Below are 26,034 nucleotides of genomic sequence, written 5' to 3'. Positions count from 1 at the left end.
CAGCAGTCACATAACATTAGAGAAGCCATCAGAGTCGATAGGACAGAAGTATGGTGTCAAGCAGCAGGATTGCAGCAGTACATAGCCGGAGAAAGGAAGCGGTCCAGAAAAGTACAGGGTGCAGAATATTCAACATGTGGCAGATTATTGCATGGGCCGATGCTCTCAGGACCAGGGCAAAACGGACCAGAGAATCCCCAAGCACAGGAAGTCTGAACAGGGAGAATGCTGCAGTACCGCCTAAGGCGCTATTACCCCGTAATGTACTGGAGGATGTTGAATTGAGTGCAGGGAAAGAACAATACTGCATGGAATTAGCTGTTGATTTTGTAGCAGCACATTCTTGTCAGTTAAGTTGTTCAAGTAAAGTTTCACTTGTTGCATTTGAACCGGACTGTGTCTCAATTCTTGTGAAGCCAATTGTAAAATGTCTTCAGCACCATAGCGGTATCCTTGATGGCACAGTGAGAGAAGACACAGGTATGCTGGTGAGAGAATGCTGTTTTAATTTGAGAGGAGCCAGGGCACAGATACACCGGAGTGCATGGCCATGACTATGGCCCTGGCAGCCCCTTACACAACCATTTCTCTAAAGTGTCCCAGGAGCTATTTTTTCAACACAACTACAGCAGGCCACATGTTCCTCAGACATCTGCGAGCAGCCTGCTTGGCCTGTAGCATATCCAGACTTGCCTTCCTCGACCACATCTGGGACGTCATTGATTGGCAAATTATGAAGGGAGCTGCCACCAGATCTTGACTATTTGCTGCCCAAGAGCAGGGCCGGCGTTAGGGGCAAGCAGGGGCCCTCAGCTAGCAATACATCACGCAGCCGCTATGGAGCCCGTGAGGCAGGGGAGCCCGCCTGCCACCAGCACCTACTCCCCCCGCCGCCACAATGAACTATACCGGCTGAGACAGGAGCAGCACGGGCATGAGGAGAGGTGAGGAGTGTGTTTTTTTTTAATGTAACGGAGTACTGGACTGTGGGGCCATTCTCTGGGGGGGGGGGGAGATGCGGGCTGTGCTATATACCATGTGGGGCTGTGCCCTATACCATGTGGGCCTGTGCCCTATACTATGTGGCTGTGTTATATACCATGGGGGGTACATTATACATTATATTCTATGGGGGAGGCTGTTATATAATATGGGGACTACATTATATTCTATTTGGGGGGGTGACTGCATCATACTATATGAGGGGACTACATTGTATTCTATGGGAGGGCTGCATTATGTTTTATGGGAGCTTCATTATACTATATGAGGAGGGTTCCATTGTATTCTATGGAGGGGCTGCATTATATTCTATGGGGGGCTGCATTATATTCTATGATGTGGTTACATTATATTCTGTGGAATGGCTGCATTATGCTTTAAGGGGTGGCTGCATTATACTATAAGAGGGGGGCTGCATTATATTCTATGGGGGTTACATTATACTGTATCGAGGACTATGGGGAATACATTATACTATATGAAGAACTATGGGGTGCATTATACTATGGGAAATGAATTGTACTACATGGATGACTGGTGGTGTATTATACTATATGGAGCACTGAGGAGTGTATTATACTATATGGAGGACTGATTAGTGTATTTTAATATATGGAGGACTGAGTAGTGTATTATACTATATGGAGGACTGATTGTATTTTAATATATGGAGGGCTATGAGGAGTGTGTTATACTATATGGAGGACTATGAGGAGTGTATTCTACTATATGGAGGACTGAGTAGCGTATTATACTATATGGAGGACTATGAGGAAAATTATATTATATGGAAGACTATGGGGTGTAAACTGTAGATGTGCTACTGATAACATAATACTGTATGGTGATCTATTAGGGATCCATTAGTGATTTTTCTGTCCCCATCATTCTTTCTCAGACGGTGGAAAGAGGCTGGGAAACAAGTGTTGAAAGACTTCAACATTGTCGATCACACTCATTTAACGGCCTGAACTCGGTGCATGTAAATACAACGGAAATGCTTCTGTGTGATCTGCAATATGTTAGCATTTGGGGTCCCATTTTAAACTTTGCCTAGGGCCCACTGCGCAGCAGAACATCCCTCAGACAACCATTACTAACCTCAATGATATCATCCAGTAAGTGCGGGGAATTCTGCACGTGATGCTCATACTCAATATTGAGTACCGTAAATTAAGAGGTTTTGAAAATTTTTATTCAATATTTTCATCATTTACTTATCAATAACACGTCTATCCGTCAGGTGATTTCCAGAATTCCATGACTTTTGTCTTGGGGTGGTCATTTCAATGTTTCAGAGTGTAAATTCACCAATATTGGTGCACTTTTAAAAAGTGTAATAATTTGTTTTATGACATTTGTTGGGCTTTTTTCCTCCAGACGTTTTTTCAGTCTATAGATCATATAAGATTTGGGCAAAACAAACTTTGGCCACAGCACAGATCACACGACATCACAGCACAATATTAAATGAGTGGAGTCGAATTGCGACCCGAATGGTACCATAATGGCTACAAGGCATAAAATGTCAGCGTCTTGTGCACGGGGCCCAGTGGCTCTGCCAAGGCTGACAGCACAACACTGAGCTCAGAACACAAGCAGCGGCTGACGTCAGTGATCGGGTATAGTGGCGACATGTTCCATCGACATGATGTCACCGCTGCAGCCACATCCCCGGGACAGGAGCAGCAGCAGACAGCTGGTGCTGCACTCAAGGAGAGCAAGAACCTGTCGAGTTATTAGTTTACAGTTTGTAGCTCACTTTCCTAAAAGTGGACATCCCCTTTAAGAGCTATAGGATTACTTTACTGCTTACAAAAAAACCCAGCACCATACATACGGTTGTACTTAGGCTGAGTGGAGACGGACGACTTTTTAGCCCTGCGGATTTTTCCGCGCAGAATGGAAGAAATCCGCAGGTCAAATTACCTGCATTTTTCCTGCGGTTTTTGTGCGGTTTTCCATCACGGTTTTCCCCCTGCGGATTTGGTGACAGGGGAGATGGAAAACCGCACAAAAGAAGTAACATGCTGCGGATTTTGTACCGCGGGAAAACCGCGCGGAAAAATCTGCAGCGTCTGCACAGTGGTTTTTTCATTGATTTTAAGGCTACTGTACATCACAATGCGGATATGCAACGTTTCTGCGCGGTAAAATCCGCTGCAAATCTGCATCGTGTGCACACAGCCTAAGTGGTGGACCACACTGAGGAAATATTCATGGATTCTCAATGTAGGCCAAGGTGGTTAATGGCTTATTTTGTAGAAGTTCCAGGGCCGGATTCACACATTGCTTTGTGGTGCAGAACTGCTGCCGCTTACCAGAAACCATGCTTTTAAAAAAAGCAAAGCAACACATGCTCTGACATGCAGTTTTTGCTATGAATTTTTTTTTACAAGAGTGAAAAAAAGGCATTAGCAAGTCCTATGTTTTTATGTGCAGTGTGTGAATAAGGCTCTGTACACGTGTTAAGTATTTAGTGCAGAAATGTATGCACCATTTCTGTATTTCTTAGCAGGATAAAACATACTGCGTAAAATAGATGCGTTTTTTGCTGCATTTTTTATATGCATTTACATGAAATCTGCAGCAAAAACGCTGAAAGACTATGTGCTGCAGATCTAAATCTGCAAGTCACAAATAAGTCAAGTGTGCATGAGACCACAGGATTCTCATTCACTTTACAGGCATCAGGAAACCCTTTGGCTATGAGCACACGTTGCGGAACTCCCGCGGAAGTTACCGCGGGAATTCCATTCCGCAGGAAAACCGCATTTTAAATTCCTGCGATTTTCCCGCAGAAAAACTAGCGATTTGCAAGCGTAATTAGCTTGCAGAATTGCTAGCGTTTTCCAAGCGATCTGTAGCATCGCTTGGAGAACTGATTGACAGGTTGGTCACACTCGTCAAATATAGTGTTTTACAAGTGTGACCAACTTTTTACTATTGAGGCCGCCTATGTGGTATCAGTAGTAAAAAGCTCTAATGTTAAAAATAAAAAAAATCGTGTTTTTCTCACCTTCGGCATCCCGCGCAGCGTTCCCGATCATCGCGATGCTCCCGTTCCCAGTAATGCCGGAACGGGAGCTGGCTGGAGCATCGGTAAGGCGGCGCAGGACGCCGGATGGAGAATATAACCCGATTTTATTTCTATTTTTTTACAGGGATATGGTACGCAGAGCCCGGAGGACAGTCTCCTCTCCTCCGGACCGTGGGTACCATCCGCAAATGTTCTGCTTACTTTTCACATGGTGGGCACAGCCATATGTGAAAAGTAAGCAGAACAATGCATTCCTATGTGGGCAGAATTGCAGCGATTCCGCAAAATAATGAGCATGCTGCGTATTTTTCCGCGATGCGATTCCGCCGCGGGAAAATCCGCATTAGCACAGCATTGCAGAATCCCATAGGAATACATGGGATGCTTTTTTTTACGTTTTCGCGGCAAAGTCGCGCATTAAAAACCACCGCGAAATAACCGCAACGTGTGAATGCAGCCTTCAGGTTTTTTGACAAATTAGTGCAGAAGAAGAGAAAATGTAACAAAAATGGGAAAAATCTGCAATGTGTGCACAGGCCCTAAGACTAGGAAAAAAAAACTCCCTCCCCGACATATCATCACACAACATTTCTCTTACCGTAGCCTCATTGCAGACTGTGCACTTCACCACGTGCTGATGAAGCTTTCCGTCCAAATTAATGAGGGACTGGCACACACGGCAGTTGATTACGGGAACACCACCGGCATCTGGACTGACGATTGCTGTATATGGAGGCGGTAATTCAGCTGCACAGAAACATTGTGGGGAAAGGGACTGTCAACATTTGGTGAAAACATGAGCGGCACAACCACCACCACAACCACAAGTGATTTGTGTGGGAATCACATCACTATTACCTATGCAATGTCAACAATCGCAGCAGGCAGCACTTAAAGGGCATGTTCAAATTTGCACTGGAATTGCCAATTTGGAGCCGCAGGAATTTTAAGGCAACAAAAATGTAAAAAAAACTACAGATTAACCACATTTAAAAAGAGCCTCGGTCAGCACAGAATGATCATTCAAACCGAGTACAGGCACTCGGTGCATCATAGCGGCCAAACATGTATATACCATATTTTTCTGACTATAAAACGCACTTTGGGGGGGTGCTTCTTATAGTCGGAATGCAGGCTTACTGTGGAGTTGCGGCAGTGATGTAGCAGCGTCCCTTCCTCAGGGAACCATCAGCGGCAGTAGTGTGGCGATGCTGAAGCTCGGTGTCAGCGGTGAGCAGTGCAGAGTTCATCATTGGTTTCCCTGCGGCCATCTTCTTGAAGCTGTGGGCCGCCGGAGGCCGCGCATGAGCGGATTGAGATCTCGGTTGGGCCTCTCGCTCTCCATTTTCCTAAGGCTGTGGGCTTCAGGAAAATGGCTGCCGGAGGCCGCGTGTGCGCAGATTGAGATCTCGGCGGCCCTTGGCTTCAGGAAAAGGGCAGCCGAAAAACCAATGAGCAATGATGCACTTAACTTTGCTCACCTTGGACATCGGGCCGCAGCATCGCCAGATTTCTGCCGCCGGCATCCTGAGGAAGAGACCCTGCTCCAGGCAACGCACTCTGCTCTGCCTCACCGTCAACACTGGACCCGCAACTTCGCACTGCTGGGATACCCCGGGACTGCAACATTGCCCCACTTCTGCCACCGCTGGCTTCTAGAGGAAGGGACCATGCCTCCTGTGACCCCGCTCTACCACTGTCGGCCCTCAGGTAAGATACCTTAAATTTGGACGATAAGACGGACCCCCATGTTATAAAAATCTTTTTTTGCTGTATTCCAACCCAAAGTTTGGGGTGCATCTTATAGTCCGAAAAATACGGTGCATCTTCCCACCTGCTTGTTTTCCATCTATCTCCACCCTTCTCTGACTATCAAGTCAGAACTGTCAAAGAAGAGTACGGAGGAGATTGAGGGAAAACATGCAGGTGGGAACGAATAGTATGTTCGGCCCCATCATGTTGCACTTGGTGCCTGTACTTGGTTTGAACCGTCATTTTGTGCTGACAGAGTCCCTTTAAACAGAACCTACAACCAGCATTTTATATCCCAAACTAATTGCGTGTATGTAAAGGTGCTATACTGCTGAGTAAATTCTTACAGTACTTGTACAGGAAAGATATATATCTTTGTACCGTGTTAGCCAGTAGATAGAAAAATATTCAGAATTGAGAGTCCTCAGTGGTTGATACCTTTTAATGGCTAACTGAAAAGATGGTAACACATTGCAAGCTTTCCAGACTACTCAGGTCTCTTCATCAGGCATAGACTAATACAAAATCAGAAGAGTCACATATTTATACACAATACAGCACAGAAAAAATGCAATAGATCATTCTGCTTCACGTCACTTGTCTCATCTATTGTGTTATTTCTGTGCTGTGTTGTGCATATATATGTGATTCTTCAGATGTTGTATTAGTCTAGCCTGATGAAGAGACCTGAGTAGTCTCGAAAGCTTGCAATGTGTTACCATCTTTTCAGTTAGCCATTAAAAGGTATCAACCACTGAGGACTCTCAATCCTGAATATTTTTCTACAGTACTTGTAGAAATCAGTTTCGCCATTTTCGATTCTCACGGCGCCGGAGAATCCTCACATCATGCTGCAAGGATGCACAGATCTGCAGTCACAGAGAGACAGGCAGACTTGTACCCCAAGGCCGGACAGCCCTTTATATATGGCCACTGATAATCTGTTATATTTACCATCAAATGCTAGAAAAACAAAATACAAGACTTGGTCCAATCATAGAACAAAGAGCGGTGCTCCGGAACAGAATTATGTTTGGACATTTCTTCTAAAGACTTTAAAAGGTAAGGAAGAATATTTCCATTTACCGACAGAAATAAAACAGATCTCAAAAGGAAAAGAGGTTTATTAGAAACCTGCAACTGATAAATCTTCATTTTCATTAAAACTGGAAAATCCCTTTACTGTATCTTTAGTAAAAAATGTGTCCTTCCCACTTCTCTGAATATAAATCACATTCAGGCCGTCTATTAAACTGACAAGAATTCACATGTCATTATCGTCAGCGGGGGCAGGAGGCAGGCAATAGGGACTCGGGCGATAGTCTGCGAAAATCATTGTAGAATTTTGTGACACGAGGAAGGTGATGAAGCCGGCAGCTCTCGGAGGCAGGATAACGCACTGACTGCAGTATACGGGAAGGGAGAGGAAACACAGAGCCGTCTCCCTAACGCACAGTCCTCTTATATTAGAGGACTGGTTTATATGCAAAGTCTGGGTATATTAGGCTATGTGTACACGTAGTTTTTTGGGTCTGCGGATTTTGTAGAGAAAACCACAGGTAAATCCGCAGGACAAAAGTCCAGCGGTTTTACACCTCATAATGGATAAGGTGTAAAGCTGCAGCGTTTCTGCATCAAACAATTGACATGCTGCGGTTTGTAAACCGCAGCAAAACCGCGCAGAAAAATCTGCAGCATGTGCACAGCTTTTTATTTTTATTTCCATAGGAAATAAAGGTACTGTACAACGCAGCAGAATCCGCACCATGTGCACATACCGTTAGAGGATTGGTGTATAAGGAATAGATCATTAATACGGATCTGTCGCCCGATTACACAATACAAAAATAAACAGATCTCTTAGACCTGATAATGATGTATTTACCCTGACAATCCATGTCAGAATGGCTGTATAATCCTTTATAAGTTTAACTCAATTGCACCCACCCATCCTGATTGACAGCTCCTCAGTGACCCTCCTCCCTGCTGCTGCAGCTGAGATCTCACACTGCTCAGTACAAGCTGCCGCTGTAAGACTGGCTGGGTACAGTCTGAATACACTTGGATACAAACGCTCAGACTCTTTTGCTGGACTCCTAAAGTCAGGGGCGGACATGTCATTGGTGCAGCATGTGCAGTCGCACAGGGGTCCAAGAGGTAATGGTGCCCTCCAACATCTCCAAAGCAGCTAGTATCTTCTGTCATGGAAGAACTATTGCACCGGAAAGGGCCCATATGCTGTTCTTGTACAGGCGCCGTTTTCTGTTTGTCCTCCACTGCTTAAAGTGATCATTTTACAATGTAGTATCAGGATTATGCATCCATTTGCACGTTGAGTTTTAGAAAAATCTGGATCATCATCATGTATTCTCAGTAATCATTAAAAATTATAAATCTGAAAAATGGCTGTGATGTTAGAGGCGAATCTAAAATTAGAAGGAAGGTTTACCAATCAACGCCAACCATGGCTTATACAGAAGAGGGGAACAAAACGCTGCCCATCAGCTGAAGGCCAAGTTCACATGGTCAGTATTTTACCTCAGTATTAGTAAGCCAAGATCAGGAGTGGGTGATAAATACAGAAGTGGTGACGGGTTTCTATTATACTTTCCCTCTGATTGTTCCTCTCCTGACAGCGAGTAATATACACACCGTTAGGTTTTGAGGTTGTCAGTCACATGTGGCTAGCACACTTACGGTGGTGTGCGGACTGCCTTCTCATCCCTCCTGTGTGAATGCTTTAAGAGAAGCAGATGACAAACTAGAATGCTGAGAAAAAAGGTAGTCGTCACATGACCACAACTATTAAAACCTCACGAGTGGTCACATGACGACCCCTCAGTCCAGCTAGTGGAGTTGAATCCTAACAGTCGGTACATTGCACCCCGCTAGTACACAGTCTCACATGCAACTAGATGTGTATTTTCTGAAGGAAGTACAGATAGTGCTTTGAAATGGTGCCCGGGCTGCCCCTTTAAGAGAGACTAGCCCGCTGCCCCTGCAAGACTTTCAACTCCGGATCCGTTTTAACTGTGCCTGTCAGGAGCCACGTTGGCCTATGGGGCCCCTCAGCCTCCGATTTGGAGGCCGGGGTCGATCAGCCTCCGATTTGGAGGCCGGGGTCGATCAGCCTCCGATTTGGAGGCCGGGGTCGATCAGCCTCCGATTTGGAGGCCGGGGTCGATCAGCCTCCGATTTGGAGGCCGGGGTCGATCAGCCTCCGATTTGGAGGCCGGGGTCGATCAGCCTCCGATTTGGAGGCTGGGGTCGATCAGCTTTCGACTTGGCGCGCCGACCCTTTAAGACTCATTTCGGTGCGCCGGCCCTTTTAGAATCACTTTGGCGCGTCGGCCCTTTAAGAGCCAGTTTGGCTCACTGGGCTTCTAAATCCACTTTGGCGCACATTCTCTCTCAGGGGCATGCGTCATGTGATGAAGCTAGATTTGCATTTGTGCTGTGGGTTTCGCTTTAAGAGCTGATATTACGTGGCAGAAACTCTGTCCTGGAGGGGGTCATGTGAAGTTCGTAGGCGTTGGCATAGTAACTGGGTCTGCCTGTGCATATCAATGAGCTTAACTGCCATTTAAATCGCCTCAGGGCATGATTTCCCTGTGGCAACATTTTCCCGTTGTAATGCATTGAGCAAAATGTTTTTTCAAATGCAAATTGCGCAAAAACTACAAATCAGATTGACACGAAAAATACTTTGCACACCTCTCGTGGACGCTGGCTTTGAAACGACACCTCAACGGAGTCTGTGCGTGTAGCGGTTCTGGCCGCATTAATTGCAGAAATCAACTGAATAATAAGAAGAAGTTAGCAGCGTTCGGATTACAAGACAGTGGCTTTTCAAGCACTATAATAATGCAATTTTTCGGCTTCATTGTTTTCTGCGGGGGTCTACGCTAAAATATGAAACTGAATTCTGCTTGGATTATTGCATTTTTGCTGCTTTTTTTTTTTTCAGTTTTGAATTTTCTATGAGGATTATATGTACATTTGACACAGATTTTATGTGCGCTCCTCTTCTAAACCTACAGAGGAACAAAAGCACAGTTTTACACCATCTTTAAACACACTGGGCATCCGTTTCCATGAAATCACATACAAATTTGCTTGAATTGTCAAACAGCAGCTTTTCTGCACAAACAAAAAAAAAAAAAGTGGAAAAAATGCAGCAATTACGATAGGTGTGAACATGTCCTTAGCATTGGAAGACCACTTTAAATATTGTCAACTGGGTACGGACCATGTGAAGTTGCGCTCAAACACTGTGGCCACGACGCTGCGCCAGCGCAATCTGTAAATGACAGCAGCAAAAAGCGGCTTCCGGATGTATCGTGCTGCACTTTAGCCACAATGCGGCAGCAACCGGAGTGTAGAGGTCAGAACCTGGTGATACAATCACTACTCTATTACTATTGTAAAGGCCTAAATTAACAGCACAATGCAAAGCGTAAGAAGGACTTGCGATCAGATTTACACACAGCGGTAATGTTGCAGCAAAAATCTTGACAGTGTTATAGCCGAAGCTTGGAGTCATACATGTAACTGTACAGAGAGGCCTTTATTCCTTGTAAATGACAATGCTTGTAATAAATCCAAAAAGAGAAAAGGGCAGATCTACACATTCAGTACCAAAGAGGAGAAAGGGCCATTGCTCAAACAGAACCTCAAACTTAAGAAAAAAAAATCCCAATTGATCAAAGCTTTTCATGACACGACGCTCATTATTTCCAAGGCCTCCTCAGAGAGAAACCAATAGAATGCCACTAATAAACCTTTTAATATTTTAAAGGGAATCCATCCGTCACAGGTTTTTTCTATGTAACGTGAGAGCATCATGATGCAGGGGCTGAGATCCTGATTCCAGCGATGTATCACTTACTGGGCTGCTTGTTGTAGTTTTAATAGAATCCCTGTTTTTTCTGCTGGGGATGAAGCAGTGCTATGAATGCTGAGCTGTGCATAACACCGCCCACATCACTGATTGGCAGCTTCCTGTCGACATTGTCAACAGCAGCCAATCAATTGTGGGGGTGGGATTACACAAATTAGCTGGACTGGTCTGCACGTGAGACCTAGTCAGGCAGTGCTAATCTCCTGATGATAAACACTGGTTGTATTGAAACTACAACACAGCCTAGTATGTGATACATCTCTGGAATCAGGCTGTAGTGCCATATATTATGCTGCTGTCAGATAAAATAGCAAAAAAAACTGATGACAGATTCCTATCTTTGGTGAAGCCTTTTCATTTCTAATAACAGATACAAAATGCTAGTTAACGGAAGCACCACAGCAACCCAGGCCTAAAAAAACGGCCCCAAGCAGCCATCACTTAAGTGCGATTGCTCTTTTTTAAGACGTGACTTCTGTACAAGATCCATATCATGATGCTAAATAATGTGACAGTTTGGAAATAAAAATTCTTTCTACCTCTAAGACCTCGTTTCGATCTCCGTTTTTCAGGTTCATGTTCTAATCAGTGTTATTCCTGGATAGAACATGTAATCATAATAGACCACGGACAAAAAGGGTCGATATTGACTTAGGGCTCATTCAGACATCTCGTACGATTGCTACCTGTAGTTTTCACAGATCGCACTCGCACCTGTGATAGTCTACAACTGTCCATAGAAAATCAAGGAGACATGTCCGATTTTGATCCAGGGTTGGAGCACAATCAGCAATGCAAGTCTATGCGTCCCTGAAAAATAATCAGACCACACTTGAAGACATAGTGGGTTTGGTCAGAAAATATTAAAAGGCTGAAGAATGTACAATGCCTTGAGAGAGAGTGTTCATATCTTGTGACATTTTTACAATGTTTTCACATTACACCCACAACTTAAAACATATTATATGGGGATTTATGTGATATGTCAAAGTAGCCAAAGTGTTTGTGAAGAGTAAAAGGAAATTATACATGGTGTGACGACACAGCATTTTATCTAAATTAACCAGACGTCTATAACGGAGGATTTCACTATTTGTTGACTTTTGAATTTATGCGTTTATTCTTCAGATGGTCAAGAATTTGAAATCTTGACTCTTCTTGTAGGGTAAATTGATATTTGTAAATGGATGAATGGTTGTTATTTAACTCTTATATTGGCACAGTTTATTGTACGCTTATCTTTGCAAAACAGGGATGCAGGGTCACTGAACAATGATGTTTGCTAATATGTTGATTACACGTTGAACCTGGCCATGCAGTTTGTCGACTTGCAAACATTAAAGGATAAACTATAAACAGTTAAACAATGCGAGTTAAAATAATCACGCCCCCCTCTTGAGCTATGGATAATGGCTTCAACTGGGATATATATGTGTCTGTATTGAGATACAACCAAACAGCCAAGATATCCAGAGACCCAAAGAACCAGAGACTCTTAATAAAACCACAACCAGGATCACTCTACAGCAGGGTTCCCCAACTCCAGTCCTCAAGGCCCACGAACAGGTCATGTTTTCAGGATTTCCTTTGTATTGCCCAGGTGATGGAATTATCACCTGGGCAATACTAAGGAAATCATGAAAACGACCTGTTGGTGGGCCTTGAGGACTGGAGTTGGGGAACCCTGCTCTACAGGACAGCTGCCAGATCATGGCTCCATCACGAGGGACACAGATTTGACATTCTGCAGGATGCCAGCTTAGGGGACTATGGCCCCCGGCTGAAAAAATATAGGATTTGCTCCACTGACCATCACTGAACCAAAGGATACATTTGGGAAATCCAGGATGTGACTCTCTAGTCACCAGGCCATGTACCTCAATGGATTGTCAGCATCCCAAGCTTGTTGATACCTCCTTCTCTGTACGTGATACAGGTGGAGGGAGTCAGCCCTGAAGTCACAGCTGTTCTTATCCCAGCGACTAAGAGGAAGGGCGAGACTCTAATTTTGCACCATCTTATTTGCCTGTTTTGTTGCTCAATAAAGTATTGCCACTGTTTTACCCTCACCCTGTGTTGTCCGAGTAATATTACACCCACGGTAAAAGGAGAGCGAGCATTCGGTGGGATGATCCCTGGTCCATGAGGTTTCGTTTAGTGGACTAGAGCACCCACTGACCCCCGTGTCTCCACACATGGTTTTCTAATTATTTTAAAAATATAAATCTGAAAATTGTGACATGCATATGTATTCAGCCCCCTGTTGTCCAATACCCTTAAAAGGGAACCTGTCAGCAGGATTCCGTAACCTACAGTGTCAGGTCGGCGCCGGTATACTGATTACAATTATACCTTGGTTGATGAAATCAATAAGCTTTATTTGTAGTTTTCTGTAAATGAGAGTCTCGTGCTCCGGGGCGGCCTGTGGACAGGACTGAGGGTGGGGTCTTTATGTGGTGCTGTGATAACATATGCATAGGCTTGACAGGTCACTGATCCGCCCCCTATTGTACATACTGCATATACTATGGTGTGTTTATAAAAAATAAATTTACATTGAGCAAATTGGCGCCAGCATCTAAAGCATTATGCCTATAATATTGCCGGGTACAAAAAATTACCTTCATCAAAATGGCTCCGTAGGGGATGCAAGCGCAGTAGCATGTATTGCATTCCAATAGATGCTACTGTGCAAGCGCCGCTGATGCCATTTTGCTAAAGAAAAAAAAATTTGGCTGTAGTAATTGCAGCGAAAGGTGGTCCTACAAAGTATCGAGTCAGGGGGCACGTCACAGTTATCAGATTTATATTTTAAAATTATTTAGAAAACCCTGTATGTTGGTATATAATAAAATCTCAATAAATATATAAAAGATGCGGCCACCTCTATACTCATCTTCCACCTGGATGCAGCGAGACCTCAGCCAGCAGAATAAGGGTGGTGTGTGCCACAAAGGTACAGCGCAGGTGGCGTCATCTAGTGATGTAATCGCACCTGCAGCTCTGAGACTCAGACGCACGGCTGATTGGTGGAGCAAGAGAGCTGACTGTTCCGTTAACCCCTTCACGACCTTTGACGCCACGTAGGCGCCATGAAAAGTCGTGCCAGAACGACCCATGACGCCTATGTGGCGTCATGACTTTAAAGCCCCCCTGCGGGTCGGGTGACCGGGGTCACTGAAAGGTCACCCGACCCGCAGATACAGGGGGCTTTGTTCTTCGCCACAGGGGGCGTGGCTTTGCTCCCACGTGGCTACGATCGCTCTGATTGGCTGTTAAAAGTGAAACAGCCAGAGCGATAGTAATATTTCATCAATGAAAATTGATGAAATATTACAATTCAGCCATGGCCAATGCTGCTGTAGCATCGGACATGGCTGGAAACACCGATTCCACCCCCCCCACCAGCGATCGCCCCCCCCCGCAACTGAATGACAGCGGCGATCTGCCGCCGCTGTCATCATCTGCCCCCCTCCCATTCCCTCTGCTCCCCGCCAGCTTCCGATAACCCCCTCACCCCATCTCACCTCCCCCGGCACCTTCTAAGTCCCCCTGTCGCTCCCGGTGTCCGGCGGGTCCGGTTCATGGGCGCCGCCATCTTGAAAATGGCGGGCGCATGCGCAGTGCACCCGCCCGAATCTGCCGGCTGCAGATTCCATTCTTTCATTTTGATCACTCTCACAGTGATCAAAATGAAAGAAAAAGTAAATAAACCCCCCGATTATCACCCCCATAGGTAGGCACAACTAATAAAGTAAAGAAAATATTTTTATTTTTCCATTAGGGTTAGGGTTAGGGTTGGAAAGAGGGTTAGGGTTGGAAAGAGGGTTAGGGTTGGAAAGAGGGTTAGGGTTGGAAAGAGGGTTAGGGTTGGAATTAGGGTTAGGGTTGGAATTAGGGTTAGGGTTGGAATTAGGGTTGGAATTAGGGTTAGCGTTGGAATTAGGGTTAGGCTTGTGGTTAGGGATGTGTTAGGGTTAGGGCTGTGGTTAGGGGTGTGTTGGGGTTAGGGTTGGAGTTAGAATTTAGGGGTTTCCACTGTTTAGGCACATTAGGGGGTCTCCAAACGCGACATGGTGCAACCATTGATTCCAGCCAATTTTGCGTTCAAAAAGTCAAACGGTGCACCCTCCCTTCCAAGCCCTGACATGTGCCCAAACAGTGGTTTACCCCAACATATGGGGTATCAGCGTACTCAGGAAAAATTGCACAACAACCTTTGGGGACTAATTTCCCGTGTTACCCTTGGGAAAATAAAAAATTGGGGGCTAAAAAATTACTTTTGTGGAAAAAAATTATTTTTTCATTTTCACGTCTCTGCATTATAAACTTCTGTGAAGCACTTGGGGGTTCAAAGTGCTCACAACACATCTTACATACGTTCCTTGGAAGGTCTAGTTTCCAAAATGGGGTCACTTGTGGGGGGTTTCCACTGTTTAGGCACATCAGGGGCTCTGCAAACGTAATTACGACCGCAGACTATTCCATCAAAGTCTGCATTTCAAAACGTCACTACTTCCATTCCGAGCCCTGACGTGTGCCCAAACAATGGTTCCCCCCCACATATGGGGTACCAGCATACTCAGGACAAACTGGACAACAACTTTTGGGGTCCAATTTCTCCTGTTACCCTTGTGAAAATAAAAAATTGCGAGCTAAAAAATCATTTTTTTGAGGAAAAAATTTTTTTTTATTTTCATGGCTCTGCGTTATAATCTTCTGTGAAGCACTTGCGAGTTCAGTGTGCTCACTACACATCTAGGCAACTTCCTTATGGGGTATAGTTTCCAAAATGGGGTCACTTGTGGGGGGTTTCAACAGTTTAGGTACATCAAGGGCTCTGCAAATGTAACATGACGCCCGCAGACCATGCCATCAAAGTCAGCATTTCAAAATGTCACTACTTCCCTTCCGAGCCCTGACGTGTGCCCAAACAGTGGTTCCCCCCCACATATGGGGTATCAGCGTACTCAGGACAAATTGTACAACAACTTTTGGGGTCCAATTCATCCTGTTACTGTTGTGAAAAAAAATTGCGGGCTAAAAATCTTTTTTTTTTTTTAGGAAAAAAAATGATTTTTTATTTTCACGGCTCTGCGTTATAAACTTCTGTGAAGCACTTGGGGGTTCAAGGTGCTCACCACACATCTAGATAAGTTCCTTGGGGGGTCTAGTTTCCAAAATGAGGTCACATGCCGGGGGTTTCTACTGTTTAGGCACACAGGGGCTCTGCAAATGTAACATGACACCCTCAGACCATGCAATCAAAGTCAGCATTTCAAAATGTCACTACCTCCCTGCTGAGCCCCGACGTGTGCCCAAACAGTGGTCCCCCCCCCACATATGGGGTACCAGCGTACTCAGGACTAACTGTACAACAACTTTTGGGGTCCAATTTATCCTGGTACCCCTGTGAAAATAAAAAATTGCGGACTAAAAATATTTTTTTTAAGAAAAAAAAATATTTTTTATTTTCACGGCTCTGCGTTATAAACTTCTGTGAAGCACCTGGGGGTTCAAAGTGCTCACTATGCATCTAGATAAGTTCCTTAGGGGGTCTAGTTTCCATACTGGGGTCATTTGTGGGGGAGCTCCAAAGTTTAGGCACACAGGGGCTCTCCAAACACGATATGGTGTCCGCTAACGATTGGAGCTAATTTTCATTTCAAAAAGTCAAATGGCACTCCTTCCCTTCTGAGCCCTGCCGTGCGCCCAAACAGTGGTTCCCCCCCACATATGGGGTACCAGCGTACTCAGGACAAACTGGACAACAACTTTTGTGGTCCAATTTCTCCTGTTACCCTTGTGAAAATAAAAAATAGCGTGCTAAAAAAATCTTTTTTGAGGAAAAAAAATGATTTTTTATTTTCACTGCTCTACGTTATAAACTTTTGTGAAGCACTTGGGGGTTCAAAGTGCTCCCTACACATCTAGATAAGTTCCTTAAGGGGTCTAGTTTCCAAAATGGTGTCACTTGTGGGGGAGCTCCAATGTTTAGGTACACAGGGGCTCTCCAAACGCGACATGGTGTCCGATAACGATTGGAGCGAATTTTCCATTCAAAAAGTCAAATAGTGCTCCTTCACTTACGGACGCTGCCGTGCGCCCAAAGAGTGGTTTATGACCACATATAAGGTATCTGTGCACTCAGGAGAAATTGCCCAACACATTTTAGGATCCATTTTATCCTGTTGCCCATGTGAAAATGAAAAAACTGAGACCAAAAGAAAATTTTTGTGAAAAAAAAGTACTTTTTTTTTACCGATCAATTTGTGAAGCACCTGGGGGGTTCAAAGTGATCACTATGCATGTAGATAAGTTCCTTGGGGGGTCTAGTTTCCAAAATGGGGTCACTTGGGGGGAATCTCCAGTGCTTAGGCGCACAGCGACTCTCCAAACGCGACATGGCAAGCGCTAAATATTCCAGCATATTTTCCATTCAAAAAGTCAAATGTGCTCCTTCCCTTCCGAGCCCTGCCGTGCGCCCAAACAGTGGTTTATGACCACATATGAGGTATCAGTGTACTCAGGAGAAATTGCCCAACAAATTTTATGATCCATTTTATCCTGTAGCCCATGTGAAAATGAAAAAAATTAATGATAAAAGAAAATTTGTGGTGCAAAAAATAAAATGTCCATTTTTTCCTTCCACGTTGCTTTAGTTCCTGTGAAGCACCTGAAGGGTTAATAATCTCCTAGAATATAGTTTTGAGTAGCTTGAGGGGTGCAGTTTTTAGAATGGTGTCACTTTTGGGTATTTTCTGCCATATAGACCCCTCAAAGTGACTTCAAATGTGAGGTGGTCCCTAAAAAAAATGGTTTTGTAAATATTGTTGTAAAAATGAGAAATCGCTGGTCAACTTTTAACCCTTATAACTTCCTAACAAAAAAAAAAATTGTTTCCAAAATTGTGCTGATGTAAAGTAGACATGTGGGAAATGTTATTTAGTAACTATTTTGTGTCACATCACTCTCTGGTTTAACAGAATAAAAATTCAAAATTTGAAAATTGCGAAATTTTCAAAATTTTCGCCAAATTTCTGTTTTTTTCACAAATAAACGCAAAAATTATCGACCTAAGTTTACCACTAACATGAAGCCCAATATGTCACGAAAAAACAATCTCAGAATCGCTAAGATGCATTGAAGTGTTCCAGAGTTATTACCTCACAAAGGGACACTGGTCAGAATTGCAAAAAATGGCCAGGTCATTAAGGTCAAAATAGGCTGGGTCATGAAGGGGTTAATCCATTGTGCTCAACTATTGAAATAAAGATGCCAGGAGGAGAGGGGGGGGGGGGGTTGTTGTTTGTCATTGTACCCTCCATTCCACTGGTCTTATAGCAGCTGGTGGGTATAGCTCCATGGTAAAAATAAAAAAAAAAAATATATATATTATATACACTCACTGGCCACTTTATTAGGTACACCTGTCCAACTGTGTGTTAAGACTTAATTTCTAATCAGCCAATCACATGGCGGCAACTCAGTGCATTTAGGCATGTAGACATGGTCAAGACAATCTCCTGCAGTTCAAACTGAGCATCAGTATGGGGAAGAAAGGTGATTTGAGTGCCTTTGAACGTGGCATGATTGTTGGTGCCAGAAGGGCTGGTCTGAGTATTTCAGAAACTGCTGATCTACTGGGATTTTCACGCACAACCATCTCTAGGGTTTACAGAGAATGGTCCGAAAAAGAAAAAAAATCCAGTGAGCGGCAGTTCTGTGGGCGGAAATGCCTTGTTGATGCCAGAGGTCAGAGGAGAATGGGCATACTGGTTCGAGCTGATAGAGAGGCAACAGTGACTCAAATTGCCACCCGTTACAACCAAGGTAGGCAGAAGAGCATCTCTGAACGCACAGTGCGTCGAACTTTGAGGCAGATGGGCTACAGCAGCAGAAGACCACACTGGGTACCACTCCTCTCAGCTGAGAACAGGAAACTGAGGCTACAATTTGCACAAGCTCATCGAAATTGGACAGTAGAAGATTGGAAAAACGTTGCCTGGTCTGATGAGTCTCGATTTCTGCTGCGACATTCGGATGGTAGGGTCAGAATTTGGCGTAAACAACATGAAAGCATGGATCCATCCTGCCTTGTATCAACGGTTCAGGCTGGTGGTGGTGGTGTCATGGTGTGGGGAATTTTTTCTGGGCACTCTTTGGGCCCCTTGGTACCAATTGAGCATCGTTGCAACGCCACAGCCTACCTGAGTATTGTTGCTGACCATGTCCATCCCTTTATGACCACAATGTACCCAACATCTGATGGCTACTTTCAGCAGGATAATGCGCCATGTCATAAAGCTCGAATCATCTCAGATTGGTTTCTTGAACATGACAATGAGTTCACTGTACTCAAATGGCCTCCTCAGTCACCAGATCTCAATCCAATAGAGCATTTTTGGGATGTGGTGGAACGGGAGATTCGCATCAGGGATGTGCAGCCGACAAATCTGCGCCAACTGTGTGATGCCATCATGTCAATATGGTCCAAAATCTCTGAGGAATGCTTCCAGCACCTTGTTGAATCTCTGCCACGAAGAATTGAGGCAGTTCTGAAGGAAAAAGGGGGTCCAACCCGTTACTAGCATGGTGTACCTAATAAAGTGGCCAGTGAGTGTATATATATATATATATTTATTTATTTATATTACACACACACTATGAACAGCTAGCAAAAAAAAAAAAAAATACAAAAAAAAAACACGTGAGTGGGCTGAGAGATTTCAGGAATCCAGAACACATGGGCTCCTCTGTCCATCCCTATATCATTCCTAGTCAGTGAGGCTGAAAAGTAGCCCACAGCTGGAGGCCGGGGAATGTCAGGGATGCTTTAATTTTATTAACCCCACATGTGAGGAGACTGCATCCTGTTACTTTGCTGTTCAGTCTCCATCCTTCCTCAGGGGGATCATAGACTAACATTTAGAGGTGGTCCTCCTAAATACCATTTCAGAATAAATACAATGTAGAAGCATATATGCAAATGGCTTCTTCTGAAGAGACAATTTGCATAATTAATTTCCCAGAGGAGAACTGCATGGCCTACAAGTCTCCTCACTCTGACATGCTAATCACTCTCCACAAGGCGAGTCCTTACTCCTTAGAACACTGTAAACGCAGGAAAAACATCCCATAAATGCATCTTGTGAGTCTTCTGATGAGATAGTTCTGATCACGTTTTGTCATATACTATAATGTACCCACACATACAGATATATGTGACATGACGGGTTTTTACCTTTTCTGAAAATATGGAGCTACAAATAGACCCTGGTTCTCCCATAAACATATAGGCTATCCACAGAATAGATGATAAATACGCCATAGCTGAGACACTGACCAATGGGGCCACAAGATGGAAGGTCTATGGACGACCCCTGCTCCAATGACTGTCCATAGATGTGGTGGTAGGCTGCATGTCATGGTACCACAAGGGACTTGTGGCCCCCTTTTCCGCCCATGGTCAGGGTGGGTTTCAGCAGTCGATTTATCATCGATCCTGTGGTTGGGACAGAATCTTTAAAACATACCTTTTGACTGACTATATGTTTGATGGATTTTGTATCCAGTTGGGTCTCTACTTGGCAGCACTATATGTGCCTGGACGTGCAGTGTGAGGATACAAGTAATGTAATAAATATGAAGGACGCTTCAGACTTCTCATGATGCATCATCTACAGAGAGGCCTTATGGCAATAACTGCCATCTACGACTTTCAATATGTCCCTATAGCAGAGGCGTGGCTAGGGTTTTGGTTCGGGGGGGCGAAACATCTGAGTGGGCCCCTAACCAGAGAACCTAAGCAGATGACAGCGCTGTTGCCAAAAATAATCTATATATAAAAAGACCAATATTGATATTACGTCCCTGCTGTGTGCCGGTCTGACTGCAGTGCAGCTCCTGACATCGGAGCAGAGTCGCCGCCAAAATCAGCCTGGGAGCGAGGAGGAGAGGCGAGTATTTTTTATTTTTTTTTAATTTATGTAGTGAGTCCTGATTGCATGATTATGATACCTCGTATGGGGGGGCAGAAGCATGAAACCCGTATGAGGGGGCAGCATGATATACCCCGTATAAGGGGGGACAGCATGATACCCCATATAAGGGAGGGCAGCATGACCCTATGAGGGGGTCTGCATTATATTCTGAAGGGGCTGTATTATACCATATGAAGGGGGCTACATTATAGAGAAAGAAAGAGGGGAAAGAAAGAGAACAGAGAGAGAAAAGAAGAACAGAGAGAGAAAGAAAGATTAGAGAGAGAAAGAGGGGAAAGAAAGAAAGAACAGAGACAAAGAAAAAGAAAGCAGAAAGAAATAACAGAGAGAGAAAGGGAGATTAGAGAGAAAAAGGGGAAAGAAAGAACAGAGAGAGAAAGAAAGAAAGAAAGAAAGAAAGAACAGAGAGAGAAAGAAAGAAAGAAAGAAAGAAAGAAAGAAAGAAAGAGGGGAAAGAAAGAAGAGAGAGAAAAAGAACAGAGATAGAGAAAAGATTAGAGAGAGAAAGAAAGAACAGAGAGAGAGAAAGATTCTATAAAGATACTATAGCAGCCCGGCTCACATTGTAGTGCCCACCTGAGCCTCCCGGTGCAGGACATATCATGATAGGGGCAGCACGGTGGCTCAGTGGTTAGCTGGGGTCCTGGGTTCGAATCCCACCAAGGACAACATCTGCAAGGAGTTTGTATGTTCTCCCCGTGTTTGCGTGGGTTTCCTCCAGGTATTCCGGTTTCCTCCCACATTCCAAAGACATACTGATAGGCAATTTAGATTGTGAGCCCCCATCGGGGACAGTGATGAAAATGTGTGCAAACTGTAAAGCGCTGCGGAATATGTTAGCGCTATATAAAAATAATAAAGAAAAAATAAAGAAGAGATGATTCACTCACATGGCCGACATCCCCGAGTCCAAGGCGATCCCGCTGTGCGCGCTGGAGCAGGAGGACACGGTGATGGATCTGAAGCATTCCCTGAAGTGCCTCCATGGTTCCGTCAAAATCTCCTCCCGAAATTACCTCATTTCCGGTCAGCTTCTAGCACGTCACTTCCGGTGGAACGTCACGTGCGAATTTTAAAGTGCTCCTTGGGTCTCCGCCATGCACTCCTGTGTCCGCGAGAAAAGTAAGCTCCAGTCCGGGGCAGTGGGGCAGACTCTCTCTCAAAATCGGGATGTCCCACTGGATCCGGGACGGTTGGGAGGTATGAATGCTCCCCACCACACACCTCGCTCGTACACACACGGCTCCGCTCACCTCGTACACACACGGCTCTGCTACATGCACCCAGTAAACCCCTCCTTACCCCACACAAATTTACCTCATCAAGCACGATGACAACCAGTGTTATGAACTCATTTTCTGCTCCACCAGTTGAGAGTTCTCCTTCAGTTCTTCCTCTGGTGGTGACAGGAGGTAGTGAGGTTGGTTTAAGTGGTAGTGATCTGCCACCTGATGAGGAGGATAACGATTGGATCTCTGGAGTATCAAACTGGATATAAGACAGCCGACGCCCTATCCTAGTGCTGGTGATTCAGTCTGCTTCTCAGGTCTTGGACTTCAGCTCTCTTCCAGTCTTCTCAAGTTAAGTTTGATTTTTGCTAATGTTCACACTTGCGCTTGTTGGTCAATTCAGTTTCTTGTGTGGTCAGCCAGCCCCTGCTGGGGCTATGCTGAATTTCCACTCCTATTTATCTGTGTTTGCCAATTTGCCTTTCTTGTCCCTTATTAGATTGGCCTCTTTTTGCTCTGTCTCAGAATATTTCAGAGTGCTGATATAGTGGGAGAAGTCTAATGACTTCAGGGTTAATTTTGCTATCAGAAGTGTTGGACATTATTTTGGTAGGGTTTTTTGGCAGATCGCAAACAGTGTCTTTCCTTTCCTGTCCTTTCCAGTTAGTTTGGCCCCATCGTTTGCTCAGCCTATTTTCCTGCCTGTGTTTGTGTTTCATCTTGTTTCACCGTCAAAACACGTGGGGGCTGTCTTTCCTTTGGGGTCTGCTCTGGGGCAGTTAGTTTTCCATTTTTCCTGCTTTAGGCTTATGTAGCTCTCCGGTTGTGACTAGGCGTCTAGGACCATAGTAGGAATGCTCAACGACTGCTGCTAGTTGTGGTTAAGATCAGGGATCTGCAATCTGCATAGTTACCAACCTCTCTGTTTTTTTTCTGAGACTTAGCTTGTTGTTTTTTTTTTCCTCCTCGGTGACCCATTCATAACAGAATCACCAGTCATACCGCCGATTCTAGGGTACTCAAAAGCAGGAAAGAATTGTTTAAAAAAAAAAAGTGTCAATTTTTTTTTTTTTTTTTATATTTTTTACTCTGGGGCCGTAGGAGGATTATTTTTTCTCTCTCTCCTAATGGAGATTAAGCAACTGTCTGATCGTGTGGAGAAACTTGCTGCTGAAGTACAGGGAATTTCCACCTACCTTATTCAGTCACATGCTGCTGAACCCAAGATTCCTACTCCTGATGTGTTTTCTGGGGATCGGTCTAAATTTCTGAATTTTAAGAATAATTGTAAATTATTTCTTGCTTTGAAGCCTAACTCATCGGGGAGCTCTGTGCAGCAGGTTCAAATTGTCATCTCCTTGCTGCGCGGCGATCCCCAGGATTGGGCTTTTTCTCTGACACCTGAAAATCCTATTCTGACTAATGTGGATGCATTTTTTCAGGGCTTGGGGTTGTTGTATGATGAACCTAATGCCGTTGATCAAGCTGAGAGAACCCTGTTGGCATTAGACCAGGGTCAGGATCCTGCAGAGTTGTACTGTCAAAAATTCCAAAAGTGGGCGGTCCTTACTACATGGAATGATAGTGCATTGGCAGCTCTCTTTCGGAACGGTTTGTCAGAGACCGTAAAAGATGTTACGGTGGGATTTCCTGTTCTCTATGGTCTGGATGGCTCTGTCATTTGCCATTCAAGTTGATCGGCGTTTACGTGAACGTAAAACTACACGGGAGGCGCTGCCACCTTTTGAACAAATGTCTGAACCTATGCAATGTGATGGGGTTTTGTCTAGGGCGCAACGTCGGGAGTTTAGAAGGCGTAATAAGCTGTGTTTTTTCTGTGGAGACGCCTCTCATACTATTTCTGTCTGCCCTAAATGAGAGAAACGTTTTGCACACACATTTGCTGTGGGCAGTATACAACCTAAGTTCCTTTTAGCAATTACACTGATCTGCTCCTTGTCCACATTTTCCACGAAGGCTTTTGTGGATTCAGGAGCAGCTCTGAATCTGATGGATTTGGACTTTGCTAAACGTTGTGGTTTGTCCATGACGCCTCTGCAGATGCCTATTCCTTGAGGGGTATTGATGCCACTCCTTTGGCGGAGAATAAATAATTTTGGACCCAGGTGATAATGCGAGTTGCCCCAGACCACCAAGAAAATTGTAAATTTTTGGTGCTGCATAATTTGCATGATACTATTGTTCTGGGTTTCCCCTGGTTGCAAACTCATAACCAAGTTTTGGATTGGAAATCTGTGTCTGTGGTGAGTTGGGGTTGTCAGTGTGTTCTTAGGGATGCTCCTGTTTTCTCCACCTCTCCTCAGTCTCATAATATTCCTGATCATCTGGCTGATTTCTCTGATGTATTTAGTGAGAGTAAGTCTGCGTCTTTGCCTCCTCATAGGAGTTATGACTGTGCAATTGAGTTGAGGCCTGGGTGTAAATTTCCCAAGGGTCAGCTTTTCTACTTATCTGTACCCGAACATAATGCTATGCGATCCTATATTAAGGAGTCGTTGGAGAAGGGTCATATTAGACCATCCTCGTCACCTTTAGGCGCTGGTTTTTTTTTTGTGGCCAAGAAAGATGGTTCATTAAGACCGTGTATTGATTATCGTTCCCTTAACAAGATGACGGTTAAATATCAGTACCCGTTACCTCTGATGTCTGATTTATTCTCCAGAGTTGAGTGCCTGCTGGTTTACTAAGCTTGACATCAGGGGGGCGTATAATCTTATTCGCATCAAGCACGGGGATGAATGGAAGACTGCGTTTAATACTCCGGAGGGACATTTTGAGTACCTGGTGATGCCTTTTCCAATGCCCCTTCTGTCTTCCAGTCCTTTATGAATGATATTTTCCGAGACTTTGTGGATAGGTTTTTGATCATCTATCTGGATGATATTTTGATCTTTTCTAGTGATTGGGATTCCCATGTGGAACATGTCCGGACTGTGTTCCGGATTTTGAGGGAGAATTCCCTGTTTAAGGGATCGAAGTGCCTCTTTGGTGTACAGAGAATTTCATTTTTGGGATTTATCTTGTCTCCATCGACTATTGAAATGAACCCGGCCAAGGTACAGGCCATTTATGATTGGGTTCAGCCTACTTCTTTGAAGGCTCTTCAGAAGTTTTTGGGTTTTTCTAATTTCTATCGTAAATTTATAGGTAATTTTTCTAGTATTGTCAAACCACTGACTGATCTGACCAAGAAGGGAGCTGATGTGCTGAATGGGTCTCCTGAGGCTGTCTCAGCATTTCAGGAGCTTAAGCGGAGAGTTACTTCAGCTCCAGTTTTACGGCAACCTGATGTCTCACTTCCATTTCAAGTGGAGGTAGACGCTTCTGAGATTGGTGCAGGAGCTGTTTTGTCCCAAAAAGACCCTGTGACTTCTAAGATGAATCCCTGTGCCTTCTTTTCTCGAAAGTTTTCCCCATCTGAACGCAACTATGACGTGGGGAATCGGGAATTGTTGGCCATGAAATGGGCATTTGAGGAGTGGAGACATTGGTTGGAGGGAGCTAGACCTCAATTTGTGGTCCTCACCGATCACAAGAATCTGATTTATCTGGAGTCGGCCAAACGCTTGAATCCTAGACAGGCTAGTCCTTGTTTTTCACGCGTTTTAATTTTGTGGTCTTTTTTCTTCCGGGCACTAAGAATGTTAAGGCAGACGCCCTTTCTAGGAGTTTCTTTGCCGATTCTCTTAATGTGACCGAGCCTACTACTATCCTAGGTGAGGGGGTAGTTCTTTCTGCCATTTTGCCCGATTTGAGATGCACCCTGGAGGAATTTCAGGAGGATAAACCTGAGCGTTGCCCTATGGGAAGATTGTATGTTCCTGACCAGTGGCGAAAGAGTGATGTCTGAAGTCCATTGCTCCGCATTGGCTGGTCATCCGGGTATTTTTCGTACCAGAGATTTGGTGAGTCGGTCGTTTTGGTGGCCTGCCTTATCTCGTTATGCCAGGAATTTTGCACAGTCCTGTGGGACTTGTTCTTGGTCTAAACCCTGTTCTCGTTCTAGTGGGTTGCTGATGCCCCTGCCGGTGTCCAAGAGGCCATGGACCCATATCTCAATGGATTTTATTTCTGATCTTGACGTCT

General features: G+C 44.5%; 1 protein-coding gene across 1 annotated transcript in view; it reads right to left on the bottom strand.

Moving 5' to 3' along the window:
• PIP4P2 (phosphatidylinositol-4,5-bisphosphate 4-phosphatase 2) overlaps positions 1-26,034 on the bottom strand; it is a 91,914-nt gene that overhangs the window by 32,153 nt on the left and 33,727 nt on the right. Inside the window, exon 2 of the mRNA XM_073550513.1 lies at positions 4,641-4,789. Within this exon, the coding sequence (XP_073406614.1) occupies positions 4,641-4,789 (149 nt within the window). The remainder of the gene's footprint in view (positions 1-4,640; positions 4,790-26,034) is intronic.

Source organism: Dendrobates tinctorius, unplaced genomic scaffold (assembly GCF_039654945.1).
Source record: "Dendrobates tinctorius isolate UK_male_01 unplaced genomic scaffold, ASM3965494v1 ptg000165l, whole genome shotgun sequence".
Taxonomy (NCBI): Eukaryota; Metazoa; Chordata; class Amphibia; order Anura; family Dendrobatidae; genus Dendrobates; species Dendrobates tinctorius.
The sequence above is the reverse complement of the archived record's forward strand: the minus strand, read 5'-3'. Positions and strand labels throughout refer to the sequence as shown.